Source organism: Poecile atricapillus, chromosome 2 (genome assembly GCF_030490865.1).
Source record: "Poecile atricapillus isolate bPoeAtr1 chromosome 2, bPoeAtr1.hap1, whole genome shotgun sequence".
Lineage (NCBI taxonomy): Eukaryota > Metazoa > Chordata > Aves > Passeriformes > Paridae > Poecile > Poecile atricapillus.
In genome coordinates, this window is record NC_081250.1 from 35,206,237 (window position 1) to 35,232,589 (window position 26,353).

Genomic DNA, 26,353 nt, shown 5'->3' on the forward strand with positions numbered 1-26,353 from the left:
GAAAATTACTACCTGATCACTGTGCTCAAAACAATTTATTCATTCTGTCATATAAGCAGTTCCAAATAAGGACATAAACACCCATGAAATAATTGCAAGTGCTGCTTTCTTCTTTCTCAAGAAACAGACAAATAAGATAGATGATGTTTTCAACAGGAACACCCACTTTTTTCACCTTGCCTCCCTCCCAGTTCTCAAAGACTAGAGATTCAAGTTGTGCAAAATAGCTGTGAGAAGTGGTATATCCTAATATTTTTCCTCTGCCTGGGGCAACCCATTTTATCCCTGTTCCCTGGTTGTTCAGAAATACCCAGCTGGTCCTAGCAGGAGTTGCAACTTCATGGGAAATCCATTTACTTCAGTTACAGGCAGCTGAACAAAGCACGCTTCTCTTTCAGTGGGCTTCGTTCCCCCCACAACATTCTCTGAAATCAAGTGTGGCTCTTGCAGGCAGCCAGCCCCTCCTCTGGTTACCATTCAGAGAAGCTAAATTTCAGGGTCTACTTGAATATTTTCTTCTCCTAGTGTCTAAACCTTAAAATACTTAGACACAGGAGTTAGTTCTATGATAGACAGCATGGGATGGTTTTATTGCGAATGGGAGATTATTAGGTAGGCCATAAGAGAAAATATATTCTTCCTTGTTTTCTGTAAGTGAAAAGGCCCCATGTTTTCTTGTTCAATTGCCATTTGTCATATAAGACAATACCAAAGTAATGAGTCTGAACAGAACAATTTCATTTAAATAATCCTGAGAATGCAATATGCCAATATGGCAATGATTATTTCCCTGATGCACAACTGTTACAGTTTCAACTGGAGGTGTTTCTGCCTTCTAAGGAGCTTTTACATCCTCAGTACAGAAGCCTGTAGTTCTTCACCATCCACTTTCCCAAACTGTGAAGGATTTTAATTCCCTATGTTAACTTCCACTTATTAAAGACATGGATGTCTTCTTTCAACCTCCTGTATGAAAAAAACCTGCCAAGCATCTTCACTGGACACAGTGTTTACTGGTTTAATTCTCAATGTTTGCCCTATCTCACTTCCACAAGAAAATACAGTGAAAAGCAGGTCTCCCTGTAGGACTCTGGAGGAAGGGAAGCATGTTGCAGCACTGCACTTAATGTAAGGAAGCATAGGACAGCCATTTCTGAGCCTAACCACTTGGATTGCCACACCCACCAGCAACTCCTGGTACTTAATGGATTCATCAGCCATGTGTCTCACAACAGAAATTACTAGGAACTGTTCAGCAGTACAAAGGCAGAAAGATGGAGGATAGCCAGGTATTTATCAATGTCCAGCATCTATTCCCTTAAACAATTCCAAATCTGTAGCTTGTATATAAATCTGACATCTTCTTAATTGCATTTTAAGAGCCAATATGTGTAGTGGATCTCTGCGGCATCTGGGCTGGCTCTGCAGTTCAGTACTCAGTTCTGGAGCAGCAGCCAGGTGCACTACAAACACAAGCTGGCTGAGGGTGAAGGCAGAACTTTAACCTGGGGACCTAATGCTGATAGTTTGTACAGGCATAATGTCAGGTGCTGAGTTACTGCAACCAGATACAGCCATATGAGGCCAGCACAACAAGGTCAAGAACCAGGACTTACCTTCTTGCCCATCTCAAGCTGTGATTTCAACTCTACCATTTCAACTCTGTATGAATTAGCAAGAGAAAAATGCAAGTCAGCTTTGCTGCAAGCCTAGTCCTGAGCAACAGAGGGAAAACCAGATTGCTTTCAATGACAATATGGCAATTAGCCTGATGAAGTTAAAGATTTACTTTAATTGGTTGCCCAACATACATGTTTTAACATTCTGTACTAAATTAGCCAGCATGCACACAGTAATTGGACCAGTCAGTGACTTTCTCCTTTCACTATATACATACACAAACAGGAACGCCACAAGATTGGACAAAGGAAAGCAGTTTGTTAACCGGATACAGCTAGCAAGTAATATCTTTTCCTCTAGAAATGTTTTTTCCTGCAAAATCACAAGTGTGAAGACTTTCTTTCAAGGCTTGAAGAACATTGCAGTCTTCCAGTGAAAAGGCTAACAATAGCCACTGTAGCTGAAATGAAATAAAATTTGTTGAAAATCCATTCCAAGCAAGAGTGAAATTGAAAAAAAAAATCACCTGCAATGCAGCATAGGGAAAAGGGACTTTGGAGACAAGCTGAGCCGGTAGGAAGGTGGGTTTGCACCCAATTCTTAACATCCTCAGCTTAGTGTAAAAGAGGAGGAGGTTCAGAATCAGATCCAACATTTTACATTTAGTGGTAGAGCAGTACCTAAAGAATTGTTTGCTTACTTTATTTGAAGAACTTTAGTTCTGTGTCAACACAGTCATAGAAAAGATCCACTACTTCAGCTGGATCCAGAATCTCTGTACGAGAAAGGATATCTTCCATTGCTTCTAAACCTTGTTTTTCAAGGTCGAACATAATCCTCATCAGTTTCTGGCCTTTATCCTAAAGGCATGGAACAACCAAACTCAGTTAACCAGCAAACAGGTTCACTAAAGCATTTTACTGTTTCTCTTTTTTACAGAGATATTTTCAAATATTTTTTAAAACAAAAAAGCCTTTTAAGGTACAAACTGTTTCTATTATTGGTTATTTTGGATGGCCAAAGACTAAGAGGAACAGTCCTGGACACTTTGTGCATTAAGAAAAATAACCAAAAAGGAGTTGCTAAGTTTAAAGCAAAGAAGGAAGAGGGTGAAAGATGGATAGAGGAAAATTATATAATGCTAGTACAGCAAGTTCTTAAGCTTGTGATCCCACTAACAGAACTATATGAGAAGACTAGAAGGCCTAAGAATTGTACAGGTTGTGGTATTTGCATGTGCATCCCTCAAATCAACACCTGCAAGATGATGAATAGATCTGAAATTATATGTCATGTAACAGTATTAAGACTCCAGATCCCAGAGAGGTTTTGTGTGCCATTTGTGTTTCTAGAAAATTTGCTCCTGGAAAAGGTGTAATTTCATTTTATCCAAATGTTATTAATTTTTTTTTTTTTTTTTTTTAATGCTGAATTGCTGCTTGCTTTGCTTGCAGCTTTCAAAGATGAGTTTCAGGGGGAAAAAAAAGTCATTTAGAATGAGTGGTGGTTCTGAGCTTTTCAGGATTTTTCTCAGCATTTTGTCCAGAAAGAGTAGAGCATCTCATCTAAGATTTAGGCTCATCTAAGGTTTAGGCTCTCAGATGGGTAGCTTTTATAGCATGAAGCCTGAGTAGAAACTGCATTTTCTTTTCTACCACAACTGTTGGTGTCACATTGTGGGGATTTTAACAGGCAAGAGTCCGCAAGATGCCTCTTCCAGGTCTTCCCCTAAATCAAGATCTTGCATAATGATATGAGAGCCAGCTGCACATTAAAACAATGTTAGCAGAAACCACAGATTTTAAATTGCACCATTCCAAGAAATTAAAACTCTAGCCTAAACTGCATTTAAATAATGTTTGTACTAGCAAAGGTTATCATAGCTTCATTAATCAATAATGGGTAGGTCTGAATGTTAGACTGTAGCAAGACTCTGACGCATGCCAGTACACACAGAGGAAAACTGTAGAAAACAAATCCTCTGTGGAAGTTCAACACAACTATGTGAGGGTCTTCCACAAATTGCCTGAATACCAATAAAAGCCCAACAGCTGTGCCTTGGTGACCTTTCCCTTTGTTTCACTTCCTTAAAACCACTTGTCCAATTTACTACTGTAGTTGTAATTGCAAAGGTTGAGAAGTTATTGAACTACCTGCCTAATGACACCAGTTGTTGTATCTCAACCATTTGGAAAAATTATATAGATTAATCCCCTTCCTGATTTTACTGATTCCAAATTTATTTGCATAAGAGATCTTCTACACTAAGATTTTAAAATGGAAGGTTTTCAGCCCTCGGGTCTGTACTGCATGGCACTGCAAAGTGTTGTTTCTTCTCACATGGTTTCTTCTCACATGGCATTTTCAGTTAAATCACAAAAATTAACAGAAGTGCATTACAAAACACAAGACTTGAAAAACTGTCACGTACACATTACTCCTTCAAGAAAAATACCTTTCCGAACTATGTAGTTCGTAATCCAGCATATAATTTAAATTACAACACTCCTGCCCTCACCCTAACACATAATTCTGATACCATGTTACACTAGTAGCCAGTGTTCTAATCACTAAAAAGATTATATGCACAGTGGGGATTGAACAAGATAATCAGTTTAACAGTTTGACTGTTCATTTTGTAAAAGTAATGCAACACAGCAACACTCTCAGGATAACAAAAACTAAGTTTGTCCTTCAGAGGGCATCATTATTCAAGCTAAACTCACAAGGGTTCTAAGAATATTCAGAGAATGTTTTTCAGTGAGTGACTGTGAACTAAGTTCTGGAGTTAGGAATTTACATTGACTTCAGTTCTTTAATTCCAGGTCCCACAGCTCTTACCTGATCATTCTCCAGGAGAGATCGGGCCCATTCATGTGCCTTGTACAATTCATGCCTACGATCAGGTTTCTCCTGGAATCGAGGTATCTTTTTAGCAGGATCATCATTGCCAAAAGAAGGAGACTGCACTTTTGGTACTAATTTTACATCATCGACAAAAATAAAGGGTTTAAATATGGACCTGAAAGAAATGAGAATTACTGCTTGCAGCAATAAGAGAGATCTCATATATGTTACTGAAATGTTCACCAGGCTATTTTGAAGCAACAGTTACAGAGCAGCATAGGTAATTCATCTACACTAGTAATGGGTAAGGTTAGAGGCTTGGAACTGGTCACAAGCAAAAGAAATCCATGTGCTTTAAAAGAACTGGGTTTGGCAATCATTGTAAAACCTTATTATCCCTTTTACCTGTAAGATTCTCTGGTGTCCTCATGCCAGTTCCACCACTTCTTTAGAAGAGCGGCACTGATTTCCTCCTCCAAGTTTTTTGTAACAAATCTCAACATTCGGCCTCATATCACTTTTTCTCCTCTGTTCTCACTATCATCTCTCCTCCTCCTTCCAGATTTTATTTTTATTAAAATCAGAAGAAGCACTTGTATGGAGCGGGGAAGATTACACATCTTGCTCAATATCAGAGGATTTTACATATAAACAGCAGCATTTTAGAATTTTACTTCAAGAGGTGGGGGAAGACATGGCTACCAACATTGTGACATTTCTCAAACAACTTTAACACTGAGTTTGGATCTAAACTCCAGAGAGAGACAAACAAAAAAACCCCATCAATACAGGATCTTCATTCCTGAGAAGCTGATAGGAGGTTTTGGCAAGTGCATGGAACAACTGCCTTCCTTCTCTTTAGATATAGAACAACAAAGCACCCTGCATTCTGCAGTGAAGAACCTGCCAAAAGTGCAAGACTTCTGCAACACACAATTAAAAACCACTGCCTGGGTACAGTCAGCAGGTTCAGTGCTGCTACCCTTTCCATCACTGTCATGAAGCCTTGCTGACTAAGAATTTACATGACTCACTAGCTGCATTTAAAATAATTATTTCTTAATGCATTACAGTCTAGAATAAAGCACGAAAGGTCTCTAAACAAGGCTTTTAACCCAGGTTTTCCACCTTCAAAAGGAGAGAAATCCCAACAAAATAATTTGAAGCCTTGCTCCTTTTTATCGCAAAGGATTTGTATCAAGTTAAAGAAAGATTTGGGTAAGCAAGTTTAAAATTGACACTTAACCCTGCAAGGCTGAGTTGCATAATGCAAAGTAGGTGGAAAGTCCCTTTGGCATGGATGACTTGCACAGCCCTCAGTAAAACCTAATGATTACTACCATCCTCTTACATGAATGACTGTCAGCTGTTCAAGGGCATCATTTCTTCCCCCCATAACCTCTTCACCTCAATGCAGTCTTTACCTCAGGCTGATCTCATGAATAACTGCAAGTGGTTTAGCTTAATTTCTGTGAATCCCAGGTGGATTCTGTTTAAAACACAAGATAATTCATTAGTTTTTTTTAATGATCTGGCCTGTGAGTTCCCTGATCTCCTCAGTTACTTTCAGCTAGAGACAACACCACGTAAACCAACTGGAAATTGTCCCCCCCAATAAAAAACATGCTTGGGATCCCAGAAACTTGCAGATGTTTTGCTGTGTTAACGTTTTGATGTCATATGAATATACCTAGAGTACACAAACTCTCTTTGATAGTTAAGACACTTCATTTGTTTCAGTTTTGCACCCTTCTGTTCAAAAGAAGTGAGTAGGGAAGTCCCCGACTTCATAATCTCAACTTTCCAACTGGAAAGCAACTACACTGGAATTCCTGGCTCCTCTCTAAACTGCATTTCCCCTAGAAGCTCGGTAACACAGGACTGTCAGATTGCACATCACAGAGCACTGACTGCATTTGTGGTTAGAACTTGCCCTTGAAGTAGGTTCCAATTTGGGTGGCAGGGTTTGTTCATCACCTTTCAACCCATCACCTGCTCTGCACCCCAGGGACCCCAGTGCTGTGGCTTACCTTGAAGGGTCTGGCGTGCCAGTGAAGTAATGAATACAGGGAAAACTAGGGTCCTGAGGCAGAACAGACACTATGCTAGCTGTAGTAAGGAAAGATTCAGAGTCCACACAGACACCACTATCCTTGTCACGCAGGACATCAATCATAGCTTGTGCAGAAACGTCACCTATATGGAGGGGGGGAAAAAATTCCTGAGTGTTCAATGGCTTGGAGCCCAGGTAAGGATTTTAGCCTGAACAAGCTTTGGCCTAAAATGGCCACTGACACTTGACATGGGCATGTCACAAATCCCAGTTAATAATTTCTACTTAAGCAATGAACATTCAGAAAGAGCGTGCCTAGCTAGTAAATGAGAACAGTAGGAAGCATTAATTAGGCATGGTAATTGCCTGGTAGGGAGAAGTGCTATTAAAAAGATACTCTTCAGGAAGAAGGCTGTAATACTGCTTTAGCAGTCGGTAGGAACAGACTACTTACATAGAACATCCATTTTCCTCTACCCATGCAGGGCAGAATGAGAGCACCCTGATCTTCCACTTCTCAATTTCCATTATCTCTCTCTGTCAAAATTTTGAAACATCATCTCGCAGTCACAGAATGTTACAGCAGCAGACCTAGGCACCAAGATTTTTCTCCAAACCTCTATGTACAAGAATCCCCCATTCTCACTGTGTTTCCTGCCTGTGTCTCTCACATCTTTCCCCCCACAGCCCCTGCATATTTTCTCACATGCTCCTTTAGCAGGTCAGGCTTCTTCCCCATACCTTCTCAGACTCTGCAGTGACTCAAACATCCATGTACATGTGCTTCAACACACCAGGAGACATGGAATGACTCAGCAGCCTGCAAGATTTTCAGCCATAGCCATTTATCTGTAGGGGCCCTTAGTGCTATATAATTCAGAGACCTATAGTCCTTCAGAGTTACTGTATCTGCCTCTGACACAAACCACGCTCCCTGCAAGCCTACAAAAACTCTGCAGTGCAACAAATACCTCACCTCTACACCCCTCAGGACATGTACCAACATGTGAAAATGCCAACAGTCTAGTAAATGCACAGCTGTAGTAAAGGGCTTTTTAGAAAATGATAATTTGTGCTATTTTCCATGCATGAAAGAGCAGATATATGTCAGCCATGCACTGCTGCAGGCTGGCCATTTCAGAGGTATTTTGGTATTTGCTGCAGCAAACCAAAGTCAGTAATAAATTTGGGTCTGGAAATAAACACTTCCTTTGATTGCAGAGAATAGGCACAATGTCTGTTTCAGTAGCTTGGTTCTACTCAGCAAAGAAAAAGGGGCTTCAGTTTTCAACTGCTCTTCCTTAAACTATGCTCTTGAAACTTTCCCCAAAAGGTAAAATCTACATTTTGCTGAAAATGCAGATTCCACTGAGCTCAATCTTTGATATGTGAGGCCATTTTTTTATTAAATAGTATAATTTTGGTATTATACTATACTATACCAAAATTACAGGAAAGCACAAATACAGTGGCACATCATGCACATCAGAACACTGAAGAAAGTTACTTTGTAATTTCAATCCTGTTTTGAAACCTTGAGGGTGACATGAAAAGCTTCATCCTAAATTGTGGCAAGTTTAGGGACAATCTTTAGTTCTGATTTTCCTTCTTACACAGTTTACATGTAGAGGTGTTCTCAGTCACATGTAGTTCTGGACAGAATGCCTGAAAAGGAGGCAGCAGTGACTAAAAAAACCCAGTGTACCCACAGAAAGATAGTTCAGCACTTACCACCTTGCTTTTCTAGGCTCTCCCTGCCAGAACAACAGGCCAAGTGGTCATCAGCAAGAGAAAACACTTCAGAAAAATTGAAGTCTGAGTCTCCATTCCACCAGCCTTGACTTTTCACATAATTCCTTAGTTCAGGATGCTCAGCATCAATTTTTGTAGTTAATGAAAGCTGATTGCAAATGCATTTCACTCCCTCTAGAAAGAGCCACATATTAAAAGAGAGCATTAATACAGTTTTTCTGAGAGAAGCTGGAAGGTAAATGTCATATCAATTAGGAAATAAATTAAACCATTGGTGAGTATGTGCATTTAGCATGACTGTGTAAGTATATAATTACACATACAGAGAACTACCAATCACTGCTGACACTTGTGATTAATAGAAGGATTTAGACAGAATACCAGTTTGACAACCCACACCTCACACATTCTGACCACAAAGCAATATCCAAATGCCAAAGGCACCTGCCTAGTCTTTTTTCCAATGGCATATTCCACAGGCGCGAGAAGGCTTGAGATCTGACTTGATTTCAAAATATATTTCAGCAGAGCTGCATTTAATCAACCTGCCTTGCCCTTCAAAATTAAGAATTCGGAAAATTATTTTAAAAATCTTAACAATTGCTTTAAGCTTCCCAGTTGAGAAACGGTTTCACTGTAAGCTGCAAGACAGGTTTAAATAGAAAGTTTTTATCTCAAATTTTAAAATGGCATGAAGTAAAAAGAATGTGTAAGTAGCCTCCAAAGAATACTAAATGGTTCTTTAAGTTCCTTTTATCAAAAATACTGCAGTGCTTACAACCATATATCCACAGCATGAGAGTGGTTGCTGCAGATATTCCTTAGAGAGAATAAAGCAAATGTATTGGAAGCCAGAGGAAGAGCTGATGAAGTAAGACTATAAAATAAACACATATTCTGGAATTTGGCACAAAACCTTTCTTAGACAGAAGCAAAATCAGTAGTTGTGGAAGTTTTTAATACTGCTTTCCAAAAAAGTAAGCTTGCTTTTGTAATGCCTCATGCATGCAATTTAAATAATGGATAGCAACCTCAGGAAACTCTGTGCATCATTCTGCAAAAAAGTCCCTGTCCTTCAATTCTGAATTACTCTAGAGTCACTGACAGATTATTCTGATCCACACTTTCAAACAGCATACTTTTCAGGGAATTTTCTTGACTTGAGTGATGAGTGTATTCATGTCCAGCTAGGCAAGCCACTCTTTAAGAGCTCTTTAAATATTACATTTATTAACCCATGCAAAATAATGTTTCATGGGTTTGATCCACCGGAAAAAAATAAGATTTATCAGTCAAATAATTTTTTCCACTGAGGTTTAGGAACGTTAATAGAAAGGATTTTGAAGTGTTTATTCTTAAATTATTGTCAGAGAGTTGCTTGATAAACACTCACTTTAAGCTTTACAGTCCTGCAGCAGTAATATTAGAACTCTGAGGATAGTCAGGAAAAAACATGCCTTCACACTGGGGAATGACACATATTCCCCATTTTAACAGCATCTGTGCATTCACTTGAAAGCTTAAGAACACCCTGACAGAAGTATGAAATACAGAGTTCTAACATAGCCAGCAGCCTTTCCTCCTGGTGTGCTGCAGGAGATGGAAAGTACTTATCTGCAGCTCACAGGGACCTCCTGAAGAGCAATGTGCTGGTAAAAACCAGAACAGAGCTGCAGAATCATTTCAAAAAGCTGCAAGCAGCAGATGAAGGCAACAGTTTATTTGCTGGGAAGAAGGACGTGAAGGTTATCTATTGCTGATGCAGCTAAAACTGCTAAATAAAACCCACTGTTCTTCAAATATCAGCCAGGCAGGTCAAGAGAAGAAGGCAGGCTGTCACTGCATAATCCCAGGAACCTCAGGAGTCAGCTGCTTTCCAGAACTGGGGTTTTATCAGGGCAGCATTTTCCGTCTTCCCTCCTCTATGTTTGGTATCTGTTCGTGCCAGATAACCTGAAGGTATCCTTAAAATACAAGCTTTACTTGGGAAAACAGCACCTCCTTGAAGGTAACTGATTCCTATTTGGTGGCAGGGACTGACAGCAGCTCATCACAACATTGCACAGCCTGGTGCTATTTCTCTGCTCCTTCCCATATCTGCTATCTCCTACCTTTCATTTAGGGGGAAACGAGGAGAGAATTGAAAGGATCTGTCACAGCTCAAGTCATGGATGACAAAAGTCCTCTTGAATACTCTGAATTTTCATTCAGACATGAGTACATTTTAAAAAGCTCTACTCTTATGAAAATAAAAATCCCTTCAAAATCAAGATGAGAATAAATTAAATACAGGCCTTAAACAACCATATTACATTAAGACAGACCATATATGCTGGAAAAGTTTTAAATAAATTCATCTACTAAACCAGTGAATTCTAGAAGTTAGTTTGACAGCTCTGGCTTCACACATACAGAAAAAGAAACCATTTACAAGTTAAAGAGCAGAAAATTATTGTTTTGCACTCTCATTTAAGAAACAGGGAATATATCTATTTCAGTAAAGGAACCACCACCAGCAACCCATTCAATTTATCACCTAAAAAAAAGCCCTTTTGTCAAAACTATCAATGCTTATCCTCTCCTCACAATATTTTAGTTTTGTAAGTAATAATTTGGGCATTAACTCCATCAAAACATCTGACATGCTCCAAACAGAAAATAAATCTGGGAAATTACACTTATCAAATATAAAAATTATGATTATTACATTGTTTATGCATAAAGGCAACAATCTCCGTCTTCACAGAAAGTGCTAAGTCACATCAGCTAATGCAAATCAACATTAAAAAACAGAGTAGTACAAATATAGAAAACTAAAATTAGTGATTTAATCAAACACTTGCATTCATTAGTCTCTTATTTAAACTTACTGACTTTAAGACCAATTCTTCCAAGACAACTCTTTATAGCTACTTTTAATAGGATTTGCTGTGAGTTCTAAACTAACCTGTGATTTTTTCAGCTGCCCAATACTTTCCAGAAGTCTCCAATATCCAAGCTTCATTTCTGTCCACAATCAAAAATGCACTTTGGAAAGTATGGCATGAACTCCCATCTTCATAATAATTTCCACCTTGTCCATGCTCTTCCAACAGAGCAACTATTACATCCAAAGCTTCTTTAGCTGTTGCACCTCTTTCTAGGCCAAGTCTATAAGAAAAGGGTAAAACAGAGATTCAGAAAGGAATGAAACAGTGAGAACACCTTAAGTTATTACTTTTAAACATCAGCACTCATTTGGGTTTAAAATAGTGAAGTGTCTGGTATGCCTAGTATAAGAGTTCTTGCCTTAATGAGTTACTAGAATTAAAGGATGAGATGCTGAATTATTTGTTTCTAGTCTTGATTTTCTATGCTGGTACTTTACTCTCAAGCCTATCACAGCTGGCTTTTAGTTTTTTCAAAAAGAGTCCAATTACCAACCAATGATCTCAGCTGTACTGTAAACATGCAATGCTCTATTTATCTCCTCCTCAGGCAGAATACATTTGAAGGACAATTTGAAATTTATTTTTTTTTTTAAGTAACAGCTGTACCAAGTTTACTTTTCTGTACAAGGGTGGGAAATTGTGAATTAATATTACCAGCTATCAAAAAAGGAAAGGAGTATTCAATAATACAAGCTCTTTACATTTCTTTCCCAATGCTCTGGTTGGCCATGGAAAATAGGTGTTAACTTTATATGCAAACTACATGGTGTAAAGACAAGCTTTTGTGCACAGTCACACTTCAGAGTTCCTGCAGAGGTTTCCCCAAAAATTTATTTGAATAAAAGATACGGCTTTTGTCAGAACTAAGAACAAACGTATGTGTGAAAGAACAGAATTTTTAAAGGAATTTCAAGCAAAGCAAGGGTATTTTATGGAAAAGTAAACTGCAGTGTGGTAATAAATTTTACAAAGCCATAGGGAACAACTGTATCCTGCCTTGAATAAGTGGCATTTAATAATCCCTTGATATAATTTACAGCCCTAATTGAATCAACAACAGAAGCAGTAACCAGAAGTTGAAATCAGACCTGCAAACAATTTCACTGGTTTCAAAATCCAATTACTGGTAATGAGGAAATGCAGTGTTTCAAAAAACAGCATATCCATGCCCCTATCCTTTGGGAGAGTTACCTGGATCAGTCCAAAATTTCTGTTTTGTCACCTTAATATTTTCCTCTGTGTTTGTCTTTCTCTAGCTGCTCTATGAACAAAATAATTTTGACTGATGGATAGTTCCAAGAAAATCACTCTTTTTAGATGTAAGTACTATCTATGCTAGCTCTTTCCATTTCTCTTGAAATCACATGACAAGAAAATACTACCCTGTTTCTTTCCTAAAAACTACAATAGACAAATCAGGTCCTAATGATTAGAATACAAATTTGTTGATCTCAGTACTTCTCAACCTGAGCTCTGCACTGGCTCTGCTTTGTTAAATACTTGGCTACCATTAGCCTTGTTTTAGGCTGAATTATTGAAAGCACTGTTTTCATCTCTCTCAGAAGCATCTATTTATCACTTACTGATGAAGAAGAGCCAAGAGCCAACTAGAAATTTAAGGATTAACTTAAAGTGACAGTTCCTCCTCCATCATCCTCTTACTTTGCATTTATGGGATCTTTCCCTCTCATCTTTTCTTGTTAGCTGAAACTTGTTTTGTACTGGTGACTCCACTTTTAGTCCCTCTGCATTCATGTTTTTCCTTCATTCTTTTCATCACTGGTGCAATTCCTTTTTCAGACCAATACAGCTATGCCAGTCTTTGCACATACTACAGACATAATTTAAAAGCCAGTCCAAAAGCATGTTTTATTTATTCCCTTAGAGCAGTCCCTGCCACAGGTAAGTGAATGGACTGAAAACTACCTTGGGAAAAACTACCTTTGGAGATTCAGTGATAATCTGCTCCCTTCTCCCCAGTTAATGTCCAAAACCATTTGGTAATAATTAGATTAAAACCTGCCAAGAGACATAACATCCTGCTAAAACTTTAATAATGTGTCCCTGAAATGTTCCATTTGAGATGGTTACAGTCTAGCTTTCAAAACCACAGCAGGGATTCAGGCTGAAGAACTATCCTTTAGGTATTACTTTTTTTTTTATAAATGGCCCTAATGCCATATTTATTTCCAATAAGTAAAGGCCTGCTTTTGCTTGGCTGCTCCTATCTGTCAGTCACAAGAGACTGAAAAAAACAAAAAAAAACAAAAAACCACCAAACCAAGCAAACAAAAAATAAAACCAAAACAAACAACAATAAAAAAAAAAAAGCCCACACAAGAAGCCCCCTATCCTACACAACAACCACACAACTTATTTCCACAAAATTAAGTCTTGTCAGTTATCTCCACATCAGTGTCCTGGACAACCACAGCATAACCCTCCCACTAACACACTTCAGAGTACCCTTCAAGGTGAACTGCAAAAACAGAAGTAATTTCAACCCCAGATGAGAGCTTGAATTAGTTATTAATAAAATTTCAGTGATTTAGTACAATCCACTGCCTAAGTACCTTCAATATGCTGTCATATTGTCAAAACAATATTATCTTTTTCAACTTCACCTATCAATTACATAATGCAGGCTTTCCAAATTAACTAACATACTTGACGACATTCTACTTTATTCAGTTTTGAGGTCTCTAAGGAAAGAAATTGGTAAACAAATTAATACCATTTTAAAGAGCATTCTTGACTCCCTGCCAAGATTGGCATCTCTGTGTGGCTCTGAAAAAAATATTGCACCTGTGATGAAAAGAACAAATAAATAATACAAACACATAGGGATTAAAATTAAGACAAAAATGCCAAAATAAGGATGTAATTTAGGTTTTTCCATATTTATCTTTTGTATGATAATGCTGTCCTAACTTACCAGCAAAACAGTACATGAACTCTTCAGAAGAATATGCTTCCATAAGTGAACAGGTGCTTTACAGTTGCAATTGTGCATCAAAATAAACAAACCCAAAACTGCAGGCAGCTAGGAAGAATATGTGAAGAAAATCCTGACAAGCTAACTATTGTAGTAATACTGATATAGCTTTTAAAAAATCAGCTTTTGAATAAATCCCTAGGGGAAAAAAAATAAAGGTTCCTTAGGAATTTGTTCTGGAGCATTTTTTTCTCAGTTTTTCTGTATGCTGTGTCTAGGTCCATGTTCTCCATTTAGATTAACTGGGATGGGGACCAGCCTGCATGGAATAGGACCAACTTCTAACCCTGAAGTCCATCACACAAACTTTATTATCTTCTTAAGAATCACTCAAGTGTTCTGACATGCTGCGATACTCTCTCAAAGAGGCAGAGCTGGCGCCAGCTGCTTCCCTGCAGCCTACAGAGATGGATTTTGTTACTTGATGGCTCTCTGTTCTATGAGATGACATGAAATAAACACACCTAATTCAACTGGCCAAGTCTCCACAATAAAAGAAAGAATCACTTAGGCTGGAACAAGCAGCAGACGGTAACAGCACATCTCTGGTTCTCCTTGCCTGAGGCACACTCTTTCCGCATCTGAGCTACAATTTCTTCTGCAGGTAAGAAGGAAGAGAAAGAGGGCAGCATCTACAGATGATGATTACTTGTAGTTTATGGCCAGTGCCTCCTTACTTTGGTATGTCCTGATTTGTTAGTGTGGGTAAATCTAGAGCTGTTGGATAACATATATATATATTTGAATGTTAACCAGTCCTTTGAGACTGCAGTAACTGAGTAAGAAAGAGGTAGAACTCGACATTTAAACCAATGGTTTGTTAAAGTTTCAAAGGGACTGTAGTAGGATGGAAAAAATAAAAGTGGAGCTTAGAAAGTCATCTAAGTCCTTTTCTTCACAAAAGGTTGTTCTATACTTTCTTAAACAACCCCTCACATCTACTCAGCCTCCCTTGATGCAATTAAATTTACTAGTTCTCTCAGGTATAGCTTCTCCACAGATTCCTTCAGTATTCCTACAGGGCTTAGAGAAAATACCAAAGAGAAATATAACCCAAATTCCCTCATAATTTTCTCATTGGTCAGATTCTAAAGCTCTCAGATCACATTTCCAATTTCCACCGCATTCTCTCTAAGTGGCCCATATTCCTCTTGATTTATGGTAGCTGAAAGCAGGCACCATATTTCTGCTGAGACATGTTAGAGAACATTTGAGGCAGCCATGCACCTAACATTCTAACTCATGCTCTAAAAAGTCAAGGTATCCATTTCCTATCCTTTTATCTATAAAATATGTTAACTCACTGCACGAGTAAAGTAGAACGGTTTGACGGAATTTTTCTTGACTGCCAATTATTACTGTGAATTTATCAACTCCTTGATATTTAAGGTTTTTCCCCTTCAGGAACTGAGGTTAAGCTGGTTTACAACTCTTTTTAACTATATTAAGCATCTAACAACATCTAACTTTTTGGCAGTCAACCAAAACCTCTCCCATTTTTCATCAGTCCTCAAGAAAAATGAGAGTTCACCTGTAACTGCTTCAGTCAGCTCATTAAGTATCCTAGGGCAAAGTCCAGTAGGACTATTTTGTCCAAGACTGATTTACTTAAATATGCAGCTGTTGTCCTGTTCAGTCTTTAAATTGAGCCAATTTGCTTCATTTCTCTTTGTAATAAGTTCACATGTCCTCTCCTTTCACTTTCAGCTTTCATCCCCCCACCCAAGCCTCCTTTAAATTCTCCTCACTACAAGACCAGCATGCAGGCTGAGGCTTACAGTGCAGCACAAGCCTTTTGGGCAGAGAGCTGTCAATGAACAGGCTCACGGGAGCTTGTGTGCCAGCATTTGAATAAGGGCAATGGCTTGCATTGGAATGCATGGGCTGAGGTAAGGCATAGTAGTTTGTTTATGCCTACAGTTGGCTATAAGCCCAGAATAAGATTTTTAGGTCAGAGTAGGCTGTTGCAAAGTGGGGAAGAATGAAGAGCACACCAGCAATCTGGTATTACAAACTAGTTAGGAGCTCCTTACTAACAATGCAGTCATATCTCTTACCCTGCCAGAATAGCCACTGCTAGACTGTAGGGTAGGTAGACAAGGTAGATTGAGTGAACCCACAACAGACTGGTACACTCTTGGTAGGTAAATTCAAATTGCAGGTGCTTTAAGTTTTCACTCAGATGTATCTGGAGCCCTACCTAGCCTGCTTATATTGTTCTAAAATCTCCTTATGCCAACATCACAAAGCTGTTACCTGGTACCGGCTTTGTCTAAGGCTGGCGATGAAAGGCTGGTCACAGCTCAGCAGGACACCCACCTGACAAGATCCATGCCAAGCAGGGCTTCAGACTCAGAAGCTGGTTCTCTGGTCACAACAGCTTCATTAGCTACACACACTCCATGCTCGTTAGCTCCCATTTCTGCCCCCCAAAGCCAGGAGGGTCTGCTCAGCACGACAGCGTGAGTCTTCGGTGCCTGCTCAATCTCAATATACGTGCACTGCAGGGACAGCAGGAAGAGAGAAAGTTAAACAATCACTTCGTCTATTGCTGGGACTGAAGTAACACAAGACTTCAATATACAGAAGGGTCACACGTTATTTTAAAGGTCCGTGTTTTTGTGAATGAACAAGGAACTTTTTTAAACATGTCATGTTTGAACCTTCACATCCTTATATTGCATAAGCCTGGGAAAATACATGTGTTGATGCTTGCAGGCTCCCAAGAGACAAGCAGGACCCAAATGCTAGAATCAATGGGAGAGAGCAGGAGACAGACTGTACTGTTATATTAATAAAATACAGATCATACCTGTACATAGTAACAACATCAAACCGTTCTACCACCTCCCCTAAGCACCATTTCCAGTACTTAATTGCATACATAGTGTAACAATGATAACTGGGACAAGATACATCAGAGGGCTTCCGAGTCTCCCTTGCTGCCTTCCCTGCAGCTGCCCCCAACACAAAGACAACTGGTAGAAAGAAGGAAAAAAAAACAAGCCTTGAAAAGATTCAGTAATGTAATAAACCACTTTGATAAACAATCATGGAATGGCTATTGCTGTTGCTTAAACTGGTGTTTTTACTATTTTAAATGGACTACTTTAATAAGTTGTCTGTGAATGTACTCTGACAAGTCAAAAATATACAGGAAGGCTGCAGAGAAGTTATTGTAACTGCAAGGAAGAAATAAATTATGTTACCTCTCAAATACATTTACTTGCCTTCAAAACAAATCCTTGCCTTCAAAACAAGCACTGTTTTCCCAGGCAGCATGGATGAGAGCTTGATCCATCATTGGTTTGTGCAAACCAAAGAAATGGACTTTACATTTGACGGTTGAGTTCACATAAAGCTTCTCATGCAGAATTTGTTTTTGGGAAACCTAAAGTCATCTGTATTTATGAGGCATCTCTTAGGGTCCAGCATTCCTGTTGTAAGATCTTTCCTTTCAGGAAGTAATCTGCAACAGTTTTTTTGAGGAATATCTGATCAGGTATATCGAAGTAAATAGGATCATCAGAACGGACTTGTGGACTAAAAGTTATTCACCTTGTTTGACTGGCTGTGTCTATATTAAAATCTAAAGCCAAAGAAATTAATCCAAAATTATCAGAGCATCAAGAAGCTTTGGTTTTATCCTAAATTTTCTTTCTGCCTTTAAGGATTATACAGCATGATCATCTTCAGCCTCCAGTCTTGAGCAATGATTTTTACAGTAATAGTTCCTCTAGCATGCAATTAAAATGTGTCATAGACTATCTTTGGTCAGAAAAGGGATTTTCAGAGTCCTTCACTTTGACCATGAAAGAGGGATACAAGCAATGAGCTTGCCATCTTCATTAGGTAATGTGTGCAAATAGGTCAAAACTAAACAAAACCAAAAACAAAACACCACAATATAGAGAGGCAGTGAACTCTTTCAGTCTAAGGAGAGGCTTAGGCAAGAAGATCCTGTCAGGGACAAACACCTGCTGTATTTGTAGGAGAACATCCCTAATGTTTGACCAGGCTGTTTGACCAAATTGCTGATACAGTAATACACTGTGATTTTGTAGAGGCAAATTCCTCATCTATCAAGATGCAACAACATTTGGCACTGGCCAGGAGCTAAGATCTGACTAATAAAAACTCTTTACACAGTTCACCCTTTGCTGCATTGTGTAACCAAGCCATGCTGTAACTGACATTTCTTATCAAAACTCCTACTTCTGAGCTGTCAGCTAACAAATCTCATTTCTGACATTCTGCACAATTTCATTTCAGAGCTTCAGGTCAGTGCAGTTTGGATAAGCTCCTGACACATGTGTGTGAACAGAGAATAACTCTATTTGCTGGATGTGCAGAGGGGGAGCTGGAGCAGCAAGGGAAGACAACACCAGAGCAGCTATCAGGCCCCAGCTCTGCAGCCTCATCCCCCTACATGTCACAGGTGGTCAGCTGGCTGCAGCCATCCTGCAGAGTCATCCATGAACCTTCTCAATCCTACAGCAGAAAGCAAAAACCTAGACACAGTGTGGAGGAGACTTCAGTATTCCATACACCCACACTTGCATAGCATTTTCTGGCTGAATAGCCCTGTTATACAAGCTTGCTTACACTGACTCTTTGATTTTTTAGAAGGAAAAATGATAACACTCAGAAAAGTGATAGTTAAGCTAAAAAAATGCTGAATGCCTTTCCTCTGCAAAACGTATTTGCAAGGCTATCCTTGCTACCAGTCATTTATTACTTGGTGCCTCATTCCAAAAGCAAGCATTACCAAAGCTGCTATTCATTGCAAAGATCTTATTGTCAATAGTAACAGTTGAGAAAAGGGAAAGAGGAAATTGTTTGTTCCTGCTTGACAAATCCAGAGCATTCTGGGAAAAAATGTGGTTTTGTTTTGTAACTATGTAATCAGAGGCCAGAAAACATCCATAGGCAGCACACCTCAAAATACAACTGTTACCTTTGATATTGCTTCTTTATGTCCCCCAAACCAAAAAGAAGTAAACATGGAGCATATTTTCATGCTATATTCAGTTTTCATACAATAACTCAGGCACATAGATGATATTCAAGACTTGCCTTATTTATATAAATTGCCTCAGAAGATCTAAATAACAGAAAAACCATTTCAATCTGACAGTCACTGACAGGTCTTTCAAAACTACTATTGACTTTATTCTTATTCATTTGTCATGGTTATTGACACTGCAGAATAAGTCCTGATGACATTTTACCTTTCCACTATAGTTATTTACTCCAGTAAGCATAGAAGTAGGCACTCAATGGGATTGATGCATTAAGGCAGGAGCTATGTTCATATTTATAAGAGTAGGTATGAGCTTCTCAAAAAACTAGGGTCCAGAGGTGACAGTAAATTATTAATTTTAAACATAAAGCTCTCCATAACTTCACTGTCCTCCCCCCTTAAAATAACATCAGAAAACTCTTTCCCAAGAAACAAGAGGAACTGGGCTATGGGAACTTGTAACCAAGACACATAAATTGTAAAGGTAGGTCAGCTGGAGCCAGGCACTGGATTTGCAACACAGCAAACCACTGCTTCTTGTTCCACAGAAACCAGGACATCCTTGCAACAGCTAAAGCACAAAAGCAAATAGTGGGGGAAAGACAACACTATCCACCAAAAATACCCCACTGGCCACTAGATCTCTAGAAACAGGAGCTCAGATGATGACAGGATTGCAAAAGCAGGCAATTCCAACATCCCTATCCCCTCTCCAGCACCCCACACCCACCTGGCAAATCCCTCCAGCACAACAGCAGAGCAGCCTGTTCCACTGAGCACTGTGCCAAGCTAGGCAATGACAAATAAAACAGACATCAGGTACTGCTGTGACTCTGCTTGCCACTAACCCGGTCTTCAAAATCCCTGAAATGTTCTGCCTCAGCTGGACTAACATTTTTCTTTGAGTATGAATGCTAAAAACAGAAAAATACTGACAAATTTGGTGGCAAAGGCTAAGAGTGAATGGTGTCAGGCTCCAATGATTTTCTAGAATTCAACCTCTGAAAGTGGTAAAACTGGCATCTTGCCCTGTGACAGTAAATTCCCATTAGAAAATATAAAACTTAAGAAGAGAGACCTCAGACACAAGAGGTGCAGCCAACAACTTTTAAGAGAATTGAGCAGGCTGGGAACTAATCATACTTCTTTTATTTCACTTACAGTATCAAGAAGAGAATCTCAGAAGGAGTTCTAAGAATAGCACAAGGCACAAATGTATCTACCAGGCTAGCTAGGGCATGCAGATAAGTTGGAGGTATTCCAAAACCAGACACCACAGTCATAAGCACAAGAGATTTCTTCTTTCATTAATGAAAAGAATCTATTGTGCAGTTTCTACTGTACTAAGGCTGCAGAAGCCCAATTCCTAGCACTGTCAGTCAGGTCATTATGAAATATCAATGAAATCACATAGGCCTCAGCCCTGGATAACAAAGGCAATAGTCAGGGAATGCTTTAGAAAGAAATGATCTTTGAAAAGGGGTATTAAGATTCCAAATTACAAAAGAGAACCAACCCCCTTCCCTGCCAGCAGATCCAGGCTCAAACTTAGCATTAACTCCTTGCTTCACTACTTCAAGCATTGCCATACCATAGCACATATCTGAAAATAGGTAAAATATCTGTATGATTGCAGCAACTCAGTAAGTTGCCCCATGGCTGCTTTTTTAACCCCTTCCATAAGAGGGATGCAAAAAACATGCTGAGGCAGTCTCAAAGCCTGCTGCCTCACTGGCCATCAAGACTGACAGCCTGGTTGGAAATGTATAGACATTTTATATAGACAAATGTGATTCCACAGGTGACGTGGGCTGCCTGGACTTTCCCATCGTGGTGAAGTGGAAATCTGGAAAACTAGAAGAGAGTTGTTCAAGGAAGCCCCTCAGACTATCTAATGCAGATGTGCCTAGCAATGAGCCTTACAGACAATTCTTCTGCTGCTTATTTACAGAAACAAATTTAGTAGAGCTCAAAGAAGTGGGAATAACCTCTCCATGGAAAGAGAAGCATGCAAGCAGCAGTACACAGTACAAGAGAGGTGGTTAGCCAATGCTATTCCCACTGCTTGCTTACACAGTAAGCAGAACTAAGTGTAGAGTGGAAAACATCTGGATGACTTTACCACACCCATTAAACGTGGCCATGACATCTCCTACAGCAGCAGAACTTGTGCCACAGTGAAGGGAACAGCCATAGAGCAGGATAAATCCAGCCTGGGGGTAACTCTCAAGTAGTCAGCCCCAATTCCAGTGGCCACATGGCCAAGCCAGAACAGTGAGCAGAAGCCTCTCCAGCAGCAGGATGAATCCTCAGGTATCATGAATCCTCAGCTCTCAGAAACACATACTGTGCTACTACTTGTATCCTCATACTGTAGATAAATATAAAAGTATTTACTAACTGTACAAATAGAGAAAAAAGCCATTTTCTGCCACAGTAAAGTGTCTCTTTCTTCTTCATATTAAAAACATTTTTTTTCCTATTTTATGAAGATCCTAGTGCACTTACATATGCTTACTATTATTTTTTACACTTTACATATGCTTTGTTATTATTTGCATATTGTTCCCAGCTGTTTGTATTCATTGCAGCCAATACCTATAAAATTTGAATCTTTAGCAGTGTGTAAGGATTATACGTTTTATTCCAGGAAAAAAATAAATAATTGGAGAAGCTAGAAAAAACCAAATAGTTCCCCTGAAAAAAAGCAAAACTATCTGCACCCTCTGACTGACTCTAACCTGCTCTATCAATCCACCAAGGAGCCTCAGGCATGTGAGCCCCTGTATGGAAAAGTGCACTGCAAAATGAAATTTAAATATTTTTAAACAAACCAAATACCACAGAGAGCAGCAAGGCACCCAAGGCTGAGAATACTCTCTGGAGACACTATATGCCAGAGTAGATTTAGCAGGCAATAATTCACCTCTTGTTTGTCAAGATACAAATTTTGCAGTCTCCTGGGTGATAAGCAAAAGTAAAACTGAAATGTGGATGAAGCTTATTAACTTAATGTTTTAAAACAGTAAGAAACAGATTTCAAAGAAGCCATAAAGAACCCATCACAGAGATATCCTTGGAACTCTTGGATATTCTAGGTGTTTGAAATACTTGCTCACTCACATGTTTTGACACAATCAAATGTTTTGGGTCAAGATGGAAGAGTTGGCAGTTTTTTACTCCACACAATTCTAAAACTCTCCCCCTCCTCTTCCTGTCTGCTACAATAAAAAAAAAAGGAAAATTAAAAATATTAAGAACAAAAAAGCATAGAATAACAAGTTTTGCTCTGGTAGCAGAGGAGTACAAATAAGCAGCATTCCTACAATAAAAGCAAGCTTTGAGAGGGCAGAAACATCCAAGAGATTATAGCTTCTACCTCTGAACTGCTGCGGGGTTGTGCACTGTGCTACAAAGCAAAGTCAAACACATTAGTTTAAAGGCCAGTGGCCTGCAGTGGAGCAGAAGAGAGAAAATGCTCACATTAGCCAAGCAATAGACTGCTGAAGGCAGCAACCAGTTTCTTTTCTTAGCTGCTGTCTGCCTGCGTGGTGCCTCTGTCTCTGTGCTCAGCCTCAGGGTGAGTTCCAGCAAGGTGCTTGTGCAAAGCCATCTGTCTGTGGTGCAGGAGCTCTGCTGCCCACCAGCCAGCACCGCAAAGAATGCAAGAATGCAGCTTCCTAAACCACCTCTGACCCACAAGCCTTCCCTCCACAACCTCATCTATCTACACTGAGTAAGCAAAGCGCTCCGCTGTAGGCACAAACCCTGTTGTCTTTCATCACTGCTTCCCACCAGGCACTGCTTTCCCATGGAAGTGTCACTGGGGGTCCCAGACATACATCCACACCTGCAGCAATGTGAGTTAGCACTGCCAGTCTGACCTGGAGGCTCCCCAAAGAGCAAATTCTCAGTAGATCCTGCTGCTGATTGACTTCTGTTATCAGATTCTGAACCCCTTGCCCATGACAAAATGCAGATAACCCAAAAAGCTGGCAAAAAAGGGAACCAAAAGTACCCCAGAACTGAACTGCAGCACTGCTGTGATGCCTGGTGATTATGCTGCAAACCCAAGGATTAAGATCACCATGTGATACAAAGGCAACTTTAATACAGTCAAAGTCTGCTTTCCAAGCTTTATGCTGTCTTGCAACACCAGGCAGGGACCCATCCATCTCCTTTAAGTGAGTTTTTGTCTCAGCTTTATGCAGTCCTCAGGCCAATGTACAGAAAAAAATCTTACTGCTCCTCTGAAAACTCAGAGCAAGGGGAGGTACAATGATATCCATTAAAAAAAACAAAAACAAAACCAGAGAAAACAAAATAATAACTAAGGCATGATGATTATGATATGATGTTTTAGAGAACAAAAAAATTCCTCCTACCCCACAGAAGGCTGGCTTTTAGACCAGATCTGTGTTTAATACCAATATACTAGAAAAATTTTGCATATTCCACAGTTTTATAGACTTCTTTGCTCATCTACCTTTTCTACTTTCCTCTTTCCATTCCTCCCTAAGAATTTGCATGATGTTAAGATGAAAGAGCTTTTTAGCTCTATATTGAAGCAAGAAACCATGACTATTTTGAAATCATGAATATAAGGTCAAGTTAGAGGAAAGGAAGGTGGATCTGAAAGGGAAAAAAAAAATGCACATGGGAATGTCATCCACAAAAAAGTCATGCAGCCAAGACTTTTTCAGAAGAAAAACCACAGCAAGCAGTAGGATAATAAATATAAGAAATCTAGTAAGAAAAATCTACCTTACAAATAAGACAGGGGTTTGCATCTGAAAGAGCATATGACAAGAATTCTCACTAACACATGACAAACTCTTAAAATCCACATCTGGGGAAAAAAAAAAAAAAACAAACCAAAAAAACAACACTTACTTTTAGTAGCAGAATTCAAAAAAGGACCTTATTTATGTTTAGGGGAGTAATACTTCACCTGCACACACAAATTCACTAGGCTGATCACTACAACAAGGAAGAGGGCTGATCAGCATCTGCCCCTGCAAAATTGCAACGCAAGAGAAGAACAAACTTTTGAGAAAGTTGTCACACACATACACAGAAGGGACCTTTAATGAAAAGCCCCATTGTTCAGGGTCTTGGGAACCTGCTGACATGGAGGGAAGGAATTATGTTGATGAGCTAGCTGCAGTGTTGTTACTTGTCTGGTAGATTGAGCCACAAAGATCAGGCTGAAAATGTCTTGCAGTATTCGCTGAGCTCCCCTGAGGCCCTGCCACAAACTGAGAGCTGTGCAGCACAGCCCACCCTATTCCTTTTTGGCAACAATCTCACTGAAATACTGTGCCACTTTTGGTTACACTGTGTATTATCACAGTTGCAAACAGGAGAAGCACAGAAATAGGAAATAAAGAGGATACAAAGTGCCTGACAAGAGTTCCGTAGAACAACACTTGTCATTACCACCTCATAACAAAAATTCAGAACATGAACTACAGCCACAAACAGGTCATCACAGTTTGAGACACACTGAAACACATTATGTGCAAAAAATAGAACATAATGAGAACCAAGTGCACTATCATTGTCCCATGAAGGTAAATAAATCAGAGCAAATATACAATACAGAATGGAGAGAAAAGGTGCTCATTTGGAAAAAGGGAGCCCAAAACATTAGGATGGGTGAGAAGAAAAATTTAGTCAGAGGCACAAAGGATTACTGACTTAGAAAAACTGTAGTGTCAAATTGATCAGCCACATTTTTTCCAGTTGTAAATATTGTATATTTAATTTCTCAGAGCTGGTTAATTAGTTTTACAAAGTGCAAGGGAAGGAAAGCTGTAATAAAAAAGAAAACCCACAGCAACAATAAATGAAGTGTTGGCAGCTTTCACTGGTTTTAAAGAACAAAGTATAAACCCTGAGTATGTCAAAGCTACATATAGAAGCTTTGACACTCTTCTCCACTCCCTCATCAGTTAATTAACTTTGACAAGTTTGCTTAAAAGGTAGATAGTGTTGCATGCCTGATACTTAACCAGGCGAAGCAGCTGAATTCGAGCTTCTCCTTAAAGCTTTTCTTGACTTTGAGGTACCACTCACTAGTAATGCTCAACAACTGTGCAAAGCTACCAGACAGCCCTTCGACCTAACAGAACTATCAAAATCAGTTCTGTGTTTTAACCAGCTTGCTCTACTCAAAATATGCACGAGTAAAAAAAAAAAAAAACAACTACAACAACAACAAAAAAAAAAAAACCAGAAACCTACATAAACAATACTTAGTGCTGAGTGGGATGAAGATGCAGTGATAAGCAATTACTTGCACTACTCAGAGAAAATGATAACGTTTTTATCCTGTGCTAGGAGGAAACAGGAAGAATTTTGGCAAACATCTGGAGCCTGTATGTTGCTGTATGCAACTTTGCTTGAAAAACCTCAGGCTAGCTAATGAAGACTTACGTAGTAGCATAGACCAGCAGATGCCAAAGCATCCATTAATTAGGATTTAAGCTCCTAATTTAGGGAAAAAAAAAAAAAAAAAAAAATTGTCCCACTCCAGTCTGTGATCTGAAAGTGCATCTCACTGTGCTGCAACAAACTTTACCTTGATTTAAAAAAAAAAACAAACCAGCATTTAAGGAGAATGCTTACAGATCTTTGTTGGCAGACTAAATCTACAAACTGTGTTGTGCAATGAGAACGAATTATGCTTCCTGCTTCTAGAAGGTCTGGCAAAAGAGTTGAGTTTATGATGGAATTCTAAAAAAAAGGCATTAAACTGCTTAATCATGGTATGAAAGAGGAGTCATAATAGATTATATATATGGCTTAATGATATACTTCAGCAAATTATGACAATCTCATCAGAGATAGATATGGAGCAAAGAGACCAAAAGAATCAAGAATTCTTACAGTAAGTTCTTACAAATTATTCTCCATTAAGGGTACAAAAAAAAGAAACTTTACAAAGTTCTTCTTCCCCAGTAATAAAACTTTTTTTTTTTTCCCCCCAGTTATATGAAGAGGCATTTTAAAACAAAATGCTCTGAAGCTTTCTTCTTGTCTTGTTGTCATAGTTGTGTTACATATGCCAGCACATGTCTACAAGGTGCTACAGCACTTAACTGCACATAGTGATCCTGGGGGAGGGGATT

General features: G+C 39.1%; 1 protein-coding gene across 3 annotated transcripts in view; it reads right to left on the reverse strand.

Moving 5' to 3' along the window:
• Positions 1 to 1,772: 1,772 nt before the first annotated feature.
• SCRN1 (secernin 1) overlaps positions 1,773 to 26,353 on the reverse strand; it is a 37,110-nt gene continuing 12,529 nt past the window's right edge. For all 3 annotated transcript variants that reach the window (XM_058832464.1, XM_058832465.1, XM_058832463.1), the window contains exons 3-9: positions 16,517 to 16,698; positions 11,220 to 11,422; positions 8,252 to 8,446; positions 6,498 to 6,663; positions 4,462 to 4,642; positions 2,321 to 2,480; positions 1,773 to 2,080 (exon numbers count right to left, since the gene is read on the reverse strand). In XM_058832464.1, coding sequence (XP_058688447.1) covers positions 2,322 to 2,480; positions 4,462 to 4,642; positions 6,498 to 6,663; positions 8,252 to 8,446; positions 11,220 to 11,422; positions 16,517 to 16,698 — 1,086 coding nt within the window. In that variant the 3' untranslated portion in view covers positions 1,773 to 2,080; position 2,321. The remainder of the gene's footprint in view (positions 2,081 to 2,320; positions 2,481 to 4,461; positions 4,643 to 6,497; positions 6,664 to 8,251; positions 8,447 to 11,219; positions 11,423 to 16,516; positions 16,699 to 26,353) is intronic.